We start from the raw sequence: 13,877 nt of genomic DNA, 5'->3' as shown, positions 1-13,877 counted from the left end.
AAAAACAAAATAAGATCTGTTTTCCACTCAAAGCTTGTAAAGTAGTGGCCAAACTCTTGTAAATTATCCACCTTAGCTGTGCTCTAAGCTTAATGAGGGTTATAATGTCATGATGTTTATACAGACATAGGTGCTACAACCATTCTCATATTGTGATTATATTGTTCTGTTCTATTACAGTGTGTGTTAGGTTTAATCCTTTCATGTTTTGTTCTCTCCAATCAAACTACATGATTATAATATGTTTTCTATGCCCTTCTTTCTGTTTGTTTCTGTCATTTTCCAATAAAAACAATAAGGTATTAGCCATGTGTCCAGCACCATCTGATATAAGTCATATCTGCAGTAGCTTTCCAACAGGTTATGGGCCCAGCAAAAAGTACTCAATACTGCTGTAGGTACAGATACCACTCAGAGTTACAGCAAAACAGTCTCTAAAAAAGAAAAGTCAGAATTTATATGATGGCTACTAACAGTGCTTCATCAGAAAACATTTAAGCAACTCTGTAGGTAGGTTTTTCCAAACATTTAGGGTTAATTCTTCTAAGGGGGTTATTCACAAAAGGGTGAAGAGATTGGAGAAGGCTGGATAAGTGAACACTCTAGGCCAAAATAGCTGATTTGAAAATATTCTCAAATTCAGCTCACTTTCCAGTTTAGCTATGTTGTCCTAGATTGTTCACTTCTCCTGCCTTCTCCAAACTATTCACCCTTTTGTGAATAACCCCCTTTGAAGAACTAACCACAGTTCTTCTGTGGATTTAGGCTGTCACAGTTGGTTTTATGTATATGCAGACAGACTTAATGATGTTGTGATCAGGGCTCTCTTCCAAGATTCCTTGTTCTTCTTCTCATTAAAGATAGTTCTTTATGAATTTGGTTGTATGTTTGGGTCATTGAGCTGTTGCAGAATAAATGCAGGACACTGTCCTGATGGTATTGCATGATGCAGAAATATCTGCCTATACCTTACAGTAGGGCCCACAATTTCCACTCGCCCCCTCGCAATTTGCGAGTGAAAATTGCATGGGGGTGAGTGGAAATTAAGCCATTGAGTCAGGCACTCAACTCCTGGAGGGACTCCTGGACCTCCTCGTGGCGGCTTCTCTCCTCCTCACCGACATGATGGCAGCGCTCCCTCGTCCGTCCATCCGTCCCCGGGGGGGTTGCAGGAGGGAGCACTGCCTGCTGTCAGGATGGCCGAGCAGTGAGGGGGAGAGAAGCCGCGCTCACAGCTGTCATGATGGCCGAACGGGGAGGAGATCAGAGCCGCTGTCATCCTGTCAGTTTCAGCGGCAGAGCGGAGGATCGGTAAATATCAGTGATAATTACCGATCCTCCGTGTGAGAAGGACAAACATTGGAGCGATAGTCTGATCACTCCAGTGTTTGTAAATAGCTGGGGACACATAGTACTATGTGTCCCCAGTTATGAATGAACAGCCGGTTCATTCAAGATTTCCTCAATGGGGAGAAGCACTCAGTACAGAGGCTCCACCCCATTCAGAAACTATTGATAGTAAATATTTTACTATCAGTGTCTGAATGAATGGGAAGCCTCTGTACTGAGTGCTTCCCATTCACTGAGTTCTGAGGCTGCAGAAAAAGAAATTGAGGATTTGGTGTCCTCAATTTCTTTTCTATTTTAAAAGGGAAATGTCAGGGGTCTGTTTGGACCCCTAATATTTCCCCGAAGCCCCCCCCCCAACAGTAAAAAAATAAATACAAAAAATGTAAAACATTATTTTAAAAAAGAGAAAACTGCCATCCCCCCCACACATGCATATTATTAGACATGTGCGAAGAATAAAAATTAATTTCAGATTAAATGTGTATGTGTAATGCTCTGTGCATTGTGCTGTGGCTGCAGCCCTGTGCGTTGTGCTGTGGCTGTATGTGTGTTGTGCTGTGTGCGCGTTGTGCCCTGTGTGTGTTTGTTTGTGCTATGCAAGGCAACTAGTGGTGAGTAACTTTAAAGGCCTGGCTAGTAGCTCAGGACCTGACATTTTGAGCCCTGCCTTACAGCATTGCATAGACCATTCTTTCTGACAAAATCCCCAACTCCTTTTGCAGAAACACAGTTCTAAAACTGAAAGGAATCTCCACCATGCTTTGCTATTGCCGGCAGACACTGATATACCGGTACTACCAAAAAATGCATGTTTTCTGAGCCACCAAATGAGAACAGGATACCACACCCTTATATTTACATAAACAACAACAATCGTCAAAATGGGGCTTTTAAGGTATCACATTAGTGATTCAATTACATTATAAAAAAATACACATCTTTATTAAAATGTATTTATTGATTAATAACATATATAATATTTAAGATTAAACAGCACCACTAATGCTGAGATGTATATCAGCATTAGTATATCACGATTCCCTGAACACAAAATTAATTAATTAGGTAAAAAACTTCCCTGGACCACACAATCACAATATATGTGTAATTAATTTAATGGAACTTTACTCTATTATTAATCTCCTCATAGGCGTATGCTGTTCATGTATTATAATTGCAATTCATTCTTGAATTATGCATCAATGTGCAGTGGGTCCTGCTTTCTATGCATTTAGCCAAAGCTTCCTCAGGAAAAAGGGAAGCAGCCTTTTTCCAGGATTTTGGTGGTGACTAAGTCCACATATTTAGGGGACATTCCCCGCTCTCACTCAGGAGGCATCGGGGATAAGGAGCATACAGAGGTAATGGAATAATAAATACTTGATAACTATCCATAGGTACCAGTTCCTTAATTGCACCTGGTGATCGAGCCATTATGTTTTTTTGTTTTTTTTTCCAGCTTCCTTTACCAGACACTCATATACTGCTCTCCAGTTTCTTCAACACCTTCTGTTTCCATACTTTGGGAATTTCTCACTGCTTATGCTAAGTCTCATGTTTTAGATCCATATTTAGTTGTGCTAATATAGCTTTATAATGTAATGTATTTAAAGTTTTGTGTACCATATTTAATTGAGCACATTGCAAAATATTTTGTATTTCCCGGATTTATTCTAGCTTTAAGTTACAGCATATTTTGTTTTTTTCACTTTATATTAGACCCCAACTTTAAAGCTCTCTATAAAGTAGTAGATTTATGAATGAAAGATATTTCTTTATCAACTAAAGATCTTTGTTCATCACCCAATATTGCAATCAGACACTTGACGAATGTTGAACAAAATTAACCATATGTTTTCGTTCGGGAAACTCCGTTCATTCCACTACACAACCTCCTCTGCCTGCTCTGGCTGTATAACACGCCCACTGACAGAAAGAATAGGCTGACATGTCCTGCTTCTCAAAGGTGCAACCTTACCAGGACCAGCTCACACCTACTAGCTGCTCAGATCCTCTCTTTAGGCCTCCCAGCCATGATGAAAATAGGGTATTGCCTAATTTTAGTAACAGCTATGGCAATAGGGGAAGTATGTAGTGCTTTGGTGCACTTCACAATGTGATGATTTGGTGCAATAAACTGTATCAAACTATTATGTAGTGATGTGCTGCAAAGAGCAGCTTTGTCTGTGTCAGGAACAAGACCATGCTGCTGACCCTGAAAAAAATATAAAGATGCCAGAAAAAAAGGTTATATTAATCAAATTTACGTACATAAAAAAATAACACCAAAAGAAACACTAAACACTAACCCTAAAGCACAAAACAATGTGTGTGTGTGTGTAAAGAACACTGCAATTGGTGGCCCCAACAGATAAACAGCAACAGAAATTTTTGCTGACGCCCACTAAACCATAGTTCTAAAAAGGTCTGTTGTATATATTCACAGTGAATACAAAGGGTGGCACACAATGTCATGTAACCAAACACAATGCAATGTAAAATAATGTAGCACAATACAGCACTTTGTAGCCCACCACTCTGAAATTGTTATGTAGCATAATACAGCTCTGTAAATAGAACTATACTGTACAGTGCTGTATAACAGTAACTATCTCTCCCTGAAAATACTTTGCCAGCTGTCCCTATCTACTTTAACTTCCCACAATGACTGATCCCATTAGTTTGTTGTTTTTTCAAACACTAGAGTTTCAGTCCAAACTCAAAGTTCATCTTTAATTTGGGTTATAAAAGAATGTTGGCGTGAAAGGGGCCATGCATGTTACAATCTGATTTTATAGTCACTAAGCAAACTACCACATTTACCAACAACAGTATAGTGTACAGACCTAGATAAATAGTCCAATTAATTTGTATGCAATCAGTTGTCTCTCACACAAAGTTGTTGGCAAATCTGAAAGAGATTATACAACCAGTTTGTAACATGTATGGCCAATTTTTGATGTACAGTTAGACTTCAGTTAGGACGGAGTATTTTACTGGTGATCAGATGCAAATGGCCAAGAAACTGCATTTTAAGTCATTAGCTATTGTACTATTTACAGGCCAATACAGAGTTACACAGTTAGGCACATTTGCATTGCTATAGAAATTAATGAAAGTGAAAATGGATTATCAGGGACTTAAAACAGTAGCAAACAATGTGCCTAAACACTTTCGATAATCTAGTTTTCTCTTTTATAGAGGTTGAAGAGGTACAGTCTAAATGCCTGGTCCCTGGAGATGTAATTATTTTATCAGAGAAGAAGTTCTTTCTGCCGTGTGATGCGATACTGATATCAGGGGGATGTGTTGTAAATGAAGGCATGTTGACAGGTACAGTGTGATAAAAAATCTTTTGTGTGTGACTTTTTTAAGACATGTCAACCTCAAAAGCAAACAAAAATTGACTTTTCAATTGACTTTTGTCACATTTTTGAATGAACAGTGATTGCATCCAATCAGATGCAGTCACTGTGTATTCAGCAGCCATCTGTCCTGCCAGCTGCTGAATACAATAGCCAGCTCCATGCTATTTAGCATGGAAGGTGGAATCAACTGATTTCTTTCATTCTTCCATTAATATATATATATTAACTAAAATCAGTGCAAAATAATGATCAAAATATAATTGGTGACAATAAATAAATGAATCAAAATGTGTAATAAGATTGATCAGCAAAGATAATAATAAAAATAAAACCACAGTATATTATTTCAAATATTCAGGAAACAAAACTATGGGGTCTATTCACGAAGCAGCCGAGAGATCATTTTAGCATGGAAGGTGGAATCAACTGATTTCTTTCATTCTTCCATGGGGCTACATTTACTCTGATAATGAAACAGTATTTAATTTATGAAAACAAGCAGGGATCTGTAATTAAGGAGAATCCTTATTAATTTTCACAAATCAACTAATAACCTGTAAGCCGTAGCTTCGGCTGATCCTTCGGCTAGCTTCGTCCCCAGGACCCCTTCCGTTCAGTAGAACCGAAGCCCGTACAGCCCCCGAAGTCGGCCGAGCGGTCCAGTCGAGCCGAAGGCATCTACTTCAGCTAGACTGAGCCGAGGTGAAAGCCGAAGCTGGCCGAAGCTCAGTCTACTTCTGACAGCTGGCCACTTGCAGAGAGATCAGCGTCCCTGGTTACCAGCTAACAGGGACACTGATCTCCAGACAGCAAACTCTCCCCGGGAGTCTCCCGCACCCGGCCGCCAAGGAGCGAAACAATGCTTTTTCTTTTTTTTTTTATTCTGACACAGAGCTGTGTCAAAATAGAATTTTTTTTGGCTTTTAGCGCGGCTCAGCCGAGGCATATGCATTCGGCTCGACTGAGCCGCTCGGCTAAGTTCGGGAGCTGTACGGGCTATTGTGAATAGCCCGTACAGTAGCCCTTCGGTTCTACTGAACCGAAGGGGTCCTGGGGCCGAAGCTAGCCGAAGGATCAGCCGCAGCTACGGCTGCTTGGTGAACAGACCCCATCTTGTTTGAGAAAGTTAGAGAAAGTTTGATCTTTCAGACATACACCAAAGATGAGGTCATTTGTAATGGGAGATTGTAGTTATGTAAATTCTTGTAGTTAATATTATTATCTCTTCGCTTCAGGTCGGTTGTTCACTCGACTGCCTACGGCAGCTTAGTGAATAGACCCCTAAGACATGTGGAGGCTTTAGAATAAAGCAGGTGAAAACATAAACCTAAACCTTTCTCCCCCTACCTTTTGCATAAGACTTTTTGAGATATATTGTTCTAAATAGTATTCTGTTTGTATTCTGAAAATATAGTGTTCTAAATAAATTCTGTGTTTCAAAGGAGAAAGTGTTCCTGTTACTAAGGTTCCACTACCAAATGTGGACAATGGAATCCCATGGATAACATACACTGGGGAAAATTGTCGTGGACATATATTGTACTGTGGAACTGAGGTTGTAAAGACAAAGCTACCTGCTGATGGGATGGTAAAAGCAGTTGTCCTACAAACAGGTGATGCTATTTTAGCAAAATAAGGAGTAAATCTAAGTTTTATACTTTTGTTAGATTATGTTGACAATATTCACTGTTACATACTTTCTTATGGCTGCTATAAATAAATGCCAATAAAATAAAGATTTAAATGAATCAGTGGACACCAACTTTATTGTGATAAGTGTACAGCGGAACTCCAATTTTTGTTTTAGCTTTGGGTAGAGTTGGGAAGGGATAGAGCTGAGGTGATTTTTTTTAAATTGCTGCCTGCGTCTCTATTGAAAAGATATATCCATGTTTTTTCATAGTGATAAATGTGGAGAAATCTCAACACTGACAGTTTCTAGTGGAAAAGGAGGTAAAGAAAAAGGTCCCATATTGCATACCATTCTTAGTGACAATAAAAGTGAAGTTACTTGTTTCTGTATCTCTGGGGCAGAAAATGAGGAAACATCTACCTAAAAGGGACACAAAAAAACCTTATCCTAGTCTAAGAAAATTATATTTGGCTAGTTTTCTGCCTTAGTTGTCATGTCTTGCTTTACCATATGTAAATTAAATGATACATTTGAATTTGTTTGACCTACATCTAAAGTTTCAATATATGTTGACACCTAGGATTCAACACTGCAAAAGGAGACCTTGTGAGATCGATTATATATCCCAAGCCTGTGCATTTTAAACTCCACAGAGAGGTTTTAAAAGTTCTCTTTGGGCTTATTGGTCTTTCCATCACTGGAGTGATATACACAGTTGCAGTTTATTCACTTAGTGGGGTAAGTAGAATTCCTTTTTGCAGGTGCAGTTTCTAACTGCTGATTGTCATAATACCAGACCTAGAAGCAATGCTGTGTCTGAGAGCACTTTAGGACCAATGAACAATTCAAGTAGGCTGCTCAACCTCACAGAGCTCTCCTTTAATTCAATAGAGATACAATATATTGACCACATGAAATACTATTGGCCTTGGTCCCCATGATTTAACTGAGTTTTCTGATACCATTGTTTATTGTGTTTCAAAAATTTAGTTTATGTGCTCAGATGTGGGTCGTCATGCTTTATATGCCAGGACTACTTTGAATTCCCAGCACTAAGAGCTATGTGTGTGTGTGTGTGTGTGTGTGTGTGTGTGTGGTTGTGTGTGTGCAGGGGTATATGCAAATCTTTATTCTCTCCTATACACAATAGTAGTTCTTGCACAAAAAAAGAAAACATATTACCCATGTTTAGCCTCAGGATGCCCATTATATGATCGCTACCTCAGTAGTTGGCCAGTTGTTTGGATCAGTAAATGCTCATATACCTTTAGGCATTATGTGACTTCTCCAGATCCTGTAGCAACCCCCTTCTTGTTCTGCAGACATAAACATTCATTCTTTGATTAACTTAACCTTCATGTTTATAGAAAGAGATATTTTGCAAAAAAAATATTTTAGTCCAGATTGTACCGCATGACTCAGTGCTACCTGATTTCTAGCTTTCTGATTGGCTACCTTTATAAGTAGTCATGTTTTCATTTAAATGGAAGGATTTGTACAACATATCTGTCATGTATGATCTAATGAAACACTTTTGGCAAACAAGTTATATAGAACATACTTGTACCATATGTCTAGACTGTCCCCTCCACACTACATGCTAGCAATTATAAAGCACTAATTTTCTACCTCTATGATACCTTGTAGAGTTCTCAGTAAAATTAACCATAGACTTACATATGCAATCATTTGTATTTGTTTTAGTAATGTTTGTGTCTTCAGTTATATATGGCATATTAGGTTTTATTTATATTAGTGATTTATATAACACAAATATCTTTTACAGCTGAGAACAAAGTGAGGGCATATTGGAGCTATGACAATGACACCACAATATTCACATACTGTATATGTAAAAGTAGTTGAAATGAGAGACCATGTCAAATTAAGTTACAGTTTGAAGAAAGGATAGACGTATTTGGTATGGGAGACTTGTGTAGAGTGCTGTAGAAGTCTACTTGTGGGAGGTGTCCAAGAAAATCATGTGCAGGCAGGGATGTAAGTGTTGTGGCTTATATCGTTTTTAGAAAAGATAGGCTTTGAGGGTTTGCTTAAAAACTCGTAGGGTTAGTGAATATCTAATGGCCTCCGAAGTTCTAGAGAAAAGGTGCAGCACAAAGGAAGTCAGGGATGTATGAGTGAGAAATTGTGACCAATAAAAAACAGAGAAGATGTTTGTAAGTAACATTTCTGATTGGGTGCATATCTGGAGACCAAACAGGCAAAAAAGGGAGCTTTGCTGTTAATGTACAATAATTTTTGTTTTTTCTCTTATGTAGATAACAAAACTTTGATATTGTCACTCTTTCTATTGTAGGCAACAGCTCGAGAATTAGTAATCATGACACTTATCATGGCAACTGTGGCTATACCTGTCTCTTTGCCCCCGGCTTTGACCATCTGCACCCTCTGCTGTCAAGCACGATTAAAAAAGCAAGGCATTTTTTGCATCAGCCCACAGAGGATTATATTGTGTGGACAGTTAAATGTTATTTGCTTTGACAAAGTATGTATTCTTAAATTTTCCGACATTGGACTAAATTATAAAAAAATATAATAAATTCAACAAATAAAGAATTTTCTTTGCTGGGGTTGATTCACTAAAGAAGCAGAGCATGTTCATTTTGCAAAGCAAATGCTTATTTAGCTTAGTGAATGAGGTGAAGCTAAAAACTAATTTTGCAAAGAATACCCAATCATGCAAAAATACAGGTGTTTTGCTCACACATGATTGGATGACAAATGATAGCAAAGCTTAATCTCATTCACTAAGCAAAAAATCACTTTGGAAAGTGAACATGCTCTACTCCTTTAGTAAGTCGATCTCAATGCATTGGTATGCATCGTAGGTACACTCTGATGGCTGGATGTGAGCATGAAAGATTACAAGAGCTTAGAGACACAGATCAAAGAAAATGTATATAGTTTTAAACCAATTTATTGCATTGCTGTAGTACTCTATAGTCTATAGCTGTGAAAAGCCCTATATATATGTGTACGTTCTTGCTCTGTATACGTTTATTACAATGGTTGTTCAAATGTTTTTAATATTTTAAACATACAACATGTTTTTATGTAATCCACAGCAAACACCGCTCAAATTCCTGAACCGGCTTGCAATGTAATTGCATCCCAGTTGCAGGCAAACAAGTGCGCCTATAGCAACCAAATCCGGAAAAAGCAGCACTCCAAGGGTCTTCACCGAAGATAAAAATCTTAATTTATGGAGCAAATACATACTGTTAATTTCTCCCAATGTGTGCTCAACCACTAACGCATTTCACCATTCCAGCTTACTCATAGAGTAGGTTGAGCATGCGTGGGGAGGAACTACCAGTATGTATTTTCTCCATAAATTAAGATTTTTATCTTCGGTGAAGACCCCTGGAGTGTGGCTATCTGAACATGTTTTTTATGAACACAGTCAAATGAACAACGCTTTCTAGAACAGGTATTTTGTTTTCAATGGAGCATGTATGTCCAATTGGAACAGAAAAAAAAAACACATTGGGGCCAATTTACCAAAGCAGTGATTTCAGACTGCCCGGTGTTACCAAATAACACACGCAGGCATGCACTTTGGTCTTCTGTTGGGTAATAATTAGGGATGTCCCGATGCCACTTTTTCAGGCCCAAGTACAAGTATAAAAAAAAAAACATAGCGCAAGCATTTGCGATATGAATCGGGGCATTTCGACAAGTACTTGTCAAAATGCCCTGTATCGGGCCCGATTCCGATGCTAGCATCGGTATCGGGACGTCCCTAGTAATAATGTTTTAGATGTCTTTCTGCTTTTTTTATTTGTAAAACTTACCTTCAGCTCTGGGGAGCTTAAATGCAAGCTGTAACCTTAAGTATACAAATATACCACAGCATCATTCAAAATTAAAAGCAAATGTACACAATCAAGTTTGATTTACTAAAGGAGTATGCTCACTCCTGAGTATCATGAAATCAACATCTTCAAATGCACCAAAAATGAAATGTTTGCTTCCTCATGATCGGATGACTTAAAGCAGAACTCCAGGGAAAATAATGATTAACCCTTGCAGTTGGGCTACCCCCACACTGCAAGGGTTAACTGCTCATTTTGGACTAGTGTGGAAAATAACAAAGCTACACTCACCCGATTCTCGGAGTGGGCTGCTGTGACAGCGCTCCCTCCAGTCTATCTCCTCCTAGCAGCAATGGAATGTCCCTAAGCATCCTCACATCCTATACACTACATATAGAACGTGATGACTCGAGAACCTTAGACTGTTGCAGTGAAGGGGGAGAAAAGCCCCAGTGGATCAGGTGAGTATAACTTTTTTTATTTTCCTCCCTAGACACAAACACTTAACTCTTGCTGTGTGGGGGTTGCCCCACTGCAGAGGTTAATAATATTTTCCCCCAGAGTTCTTTAAGTGAACACAGCTTCACATTTTTCACGAACCTGATTGAACATTTACCTTGCAAAGTACAGTCTATGTTCCTTCAGAAAATCATCCCCTATATATGTATGTCTATATGTGTGGTATATTTAGTGCTTCGGAGGCCCTTTGCATAATAAAAGAAAAAAAATCTGTAGATACCATCAACATTGGAGATCACTCAAATGGATCCTATATTAGCATTAATGGTTGTTTTTCTTGATTAGGCTTGCTTATCTAAAACCTGTCTTGTTAATTTACCAGTTTATTTTACCTCAGACAGGTACTTTAACTGAAGATGGTTTAGACTTATGGGGTATCATTCCTTCAGATAGAGGCCGGTAAGTTTTATATTAATCTCAATAGTAATTATTTTGCTGATATTTTGTGTTTCAATTTGTTTCTTTGTATGAATATAAATAATAATAATAATGATAATAATAATAATTGTAATTAATTCTATGAACAAAATATAGGTAAAAGAAAATGAATAGCTTATATTAAAAAAGTTTATTTAAATATATTTTGATTAAAAAAAGACATATACATACATTTATGTATTGGGTTTCCAATCAGCTGAATCAAAAGTAGTTCTGTATGCTCAAAAAGTAAATGCTTTATCTATGGGGGTAAGAGAGACTCAACCACTGCCAGTCATGATCTGGACACAAATGAGATAGATTCTACTAAACTGGTGAAGCCATTAAATGTATTTTTTTTAATATTGATGTATTGCTTGTGTGACTAATAAATGCATGGTTGTCTTTCAGTTTCCAGGAAACCTTTCATGTTACATCTGGTTGCACATTACCCTGGAGCACTTTGACTGGAGCAATGGCCAGTTGCCATTCATTGGTTCTACTAGATGGAAAAGTGCATGGTGATCCACTTGACATCAAGATGTTTGAAGGAACAGGCTGGGTAATATCTACAAAAAATAACTTACAGAATGTTTTTCCTCTATACTTATAAGCAATTTAACATTATATTATGTAAAGAGCTTCCCATGACCACTGTGGCATGTGTCACCATATCCTAAAATAACCATCCCTTCTGATGAGGGTCCTTTAGATTTACGATGTATCCCTACATTGTATTAAACTAAGGCCAAGGCCATTTGTTGTCATTACTGCTTAGTTCTCAAGGAACTGTAATTTCATATCTAAGCATTACCCTTTAGTTTGCTTTATTTTCTATTGTAGGAACTGTATATTCTGGCACATAGTTAAAATAAAGTACAAAATGGCTGATCACATATTAAAGTCTAGGGTATAACTTCTTTCCTTAGGAACTCAATGAAATCAAGGCAGACAATAGCTCAAGGCTGTATACAATGGTCACTCCAGGACCTGAAGCACAGTGTGTAAGTCATATACAGTTATTTAGTAATAATAAAGTATATCCAGTAATATATATTAGACAAAAATGCTTTGGTCTGTCAAAGCTTATGCAGTAATGTTTTTTCTAAATTTGTTACTGAACTAAACAGAGCTGACTTTCAGTCTACTAGATCTTCAAAAGAAGCCTTAAGCCTAAAACAATACTAGTTTTTACAAGTGTCTTCATAAACCAAAAAGTTTCTCATCAATTTAGTACATTTAGATTCTGGAAGGTCATTGTGAGGGAATTAGTATTACGCATGGTTGTCTAGTCACATCTGGAAGCTGCTTATGTTGGCAGTAGCTTGCTAAAACCAAAGCTGCTTCTGAAAGCACTTTCTAAACGATGCTCCCCCACCATGTAAGCTCCGGGTCATGTCCACCTGCTCACTACCTCATTTGCAGAGGTCTATGCTTACTGACATCATTGGTGCCATTGCTTAAAATAAATTGCTAGAGTTCAAGAATTCATACCACCCAAACAACATGTCTGTGAAAACTGGAGCTTACTACAACATTTACTGCCAGGTCCCTGCAGACTTTCTGCTGCAGTTAAGGTGATCTTTATGGTCATTTCTGTTTTTGGAGCCCCTGTGATAGCCATATAAATTTCTTGTTATCATAAAATTTTAGTTTCACAGAAAAATGCAAACATGCCAAGACATTGGATAGTCTGAGGGTTCTTTTTCAAGAGAAAATTATGGGGTCTATTCACGAAGCTGCCAAAAGATCTAGCCGTAGCTTCGGCTGATCCTTCGACTAGCTTCGGCCCCAGGACCCCTTCGGTTCAGTAGAACCAAAGGGCTGCTGTACGGGCTATTCACTATAGCCCGTACAGCTTTCCGAAGTTGGCAGAGCGGTTCAGTCGAGCCGAAGGCATAAGGTGAAAGCCGAAGCTGGCCAGCTGTCATTTCATGGCTGGCTCCGGCCACTTGCACAGACAGATCAGCGTTCCTGGTTAACAGGTAACCAGGGACACTGATCTCCAGACAGCCTAACTCTCCCGGACGCTCCAGGAGTCTCCCGCTATTAGATAGCGGCTCCCAGCCACCCAGGCGAGAAACACTTTCTCCCAGAAAGGTTTACTCTGCTCGATCGAGCAGAGTAAACCTTTCCCTGCTCTGTTTTTTTTTTCTTCTGACATCGGAGCCGTTGGCTGCCATCAGAATAAAAAAAATGTAAAAAAATAAAATCTCCATAGGAATGCATAACTAGATTCCCATTGGCTATTTCAATTTGCAATAGCCAATAGCAAACTAGCTATTGTACCCACCCACTGCTGCTGTCAATCAGCAGAGGGGACCTGAAGTTCTCCAACAGGTCCCATCTAATGATTGAAAGCAGCAGAGGGCGGGTGCAATAGCTAGTTGGCTATTGGCTATTGCAAAGTGAAATAGCCAATAGGAATCTAGCTATGCATCCCTATGGTGATTTTTCTTTTTTTTATTCTGACAGCAGCAGAACCTACCTCTGCCCAATAGTTTTCCATTTCATTTTTTACTACTTTTTAAACAGTTTTTCTATTCTGCTCAGTACCACGGAGGTACCGAGCAGAAGAGCTGAGCTCGGCGGCATTCGGCAATTCACTCACTGCTGTTCGACATCTATGAGAATAGGCCGAACAGCAGCGAGTAGCCTGCTGGAGTTTTGGCTTAGCTGATCCAGATGTTGGATCGACTTAGTCGAACTCCTTCTGCACTTCGGGTCGGCCGAACATGCTGAGCATGTTCGGCC

The 13,877-nt window shown here is 38.7% G+C and overlaps 1 protein-coding gene across 1 annotated transcript in view; it reads left to right on the top strand.

Annotated features, from left to right (window-relative positions):
• Positions 1–13,877, top strand: part of LOC108795655 (probable cation-transporting ATPase 13A4) — a 67,332-nt gene that overhangs the window by 20,326 nt on the left and 33,129 nt on the right. Inside the window, exons 10-16 of the mRNA XM_018566948.1 lie at positions 4,552–4,683; positions 6,161–6,331; positions 6,932–7,089; positions 8,669–8,857; positions 11,044–11,105; positions 11,535–11,715; positions 12,053–12,127. Of these exons, the coding sequence (XP_018422450.1) occupies positions 4,552–4,683; positions 6,161–6,331; positions 6,932–7,089; positions 8,669–8,857; positions 11,044–11,105; positions 11,535–11,715; positions 12,053–12,127 (968 nt within the window). The remainder of the gene's footprint in view (positions 1–4,551; positions 4,684–6,160; positions 6,332–6,931; positions 7,090–8,668; positions 8,858–11,043; positions 11,106–11,534; positions 11,716–12,052; positions 12,128–13,877) is intronic.

Source organism: Nanorana parkeri, unplaced genomic scaffold, assembly GCF_000935625.1.
Source record: "Nanorana parkeri isolate BGI_ZX_2015 unplaced genomic scaffold, ASM93562v1 scaffold29, whole genome shotgun sequence".
Lineage (NCBI taxonomy): Eukaryota > Metazoa > Chordata > Amphibia > Anura > Dicroglossidae > Nanorana > Nanorana parkeri.
Note: the sequence above shows the minus strand (reverse complement) of the source record. Positions and strands in the feature narration are given on the sequence as shown.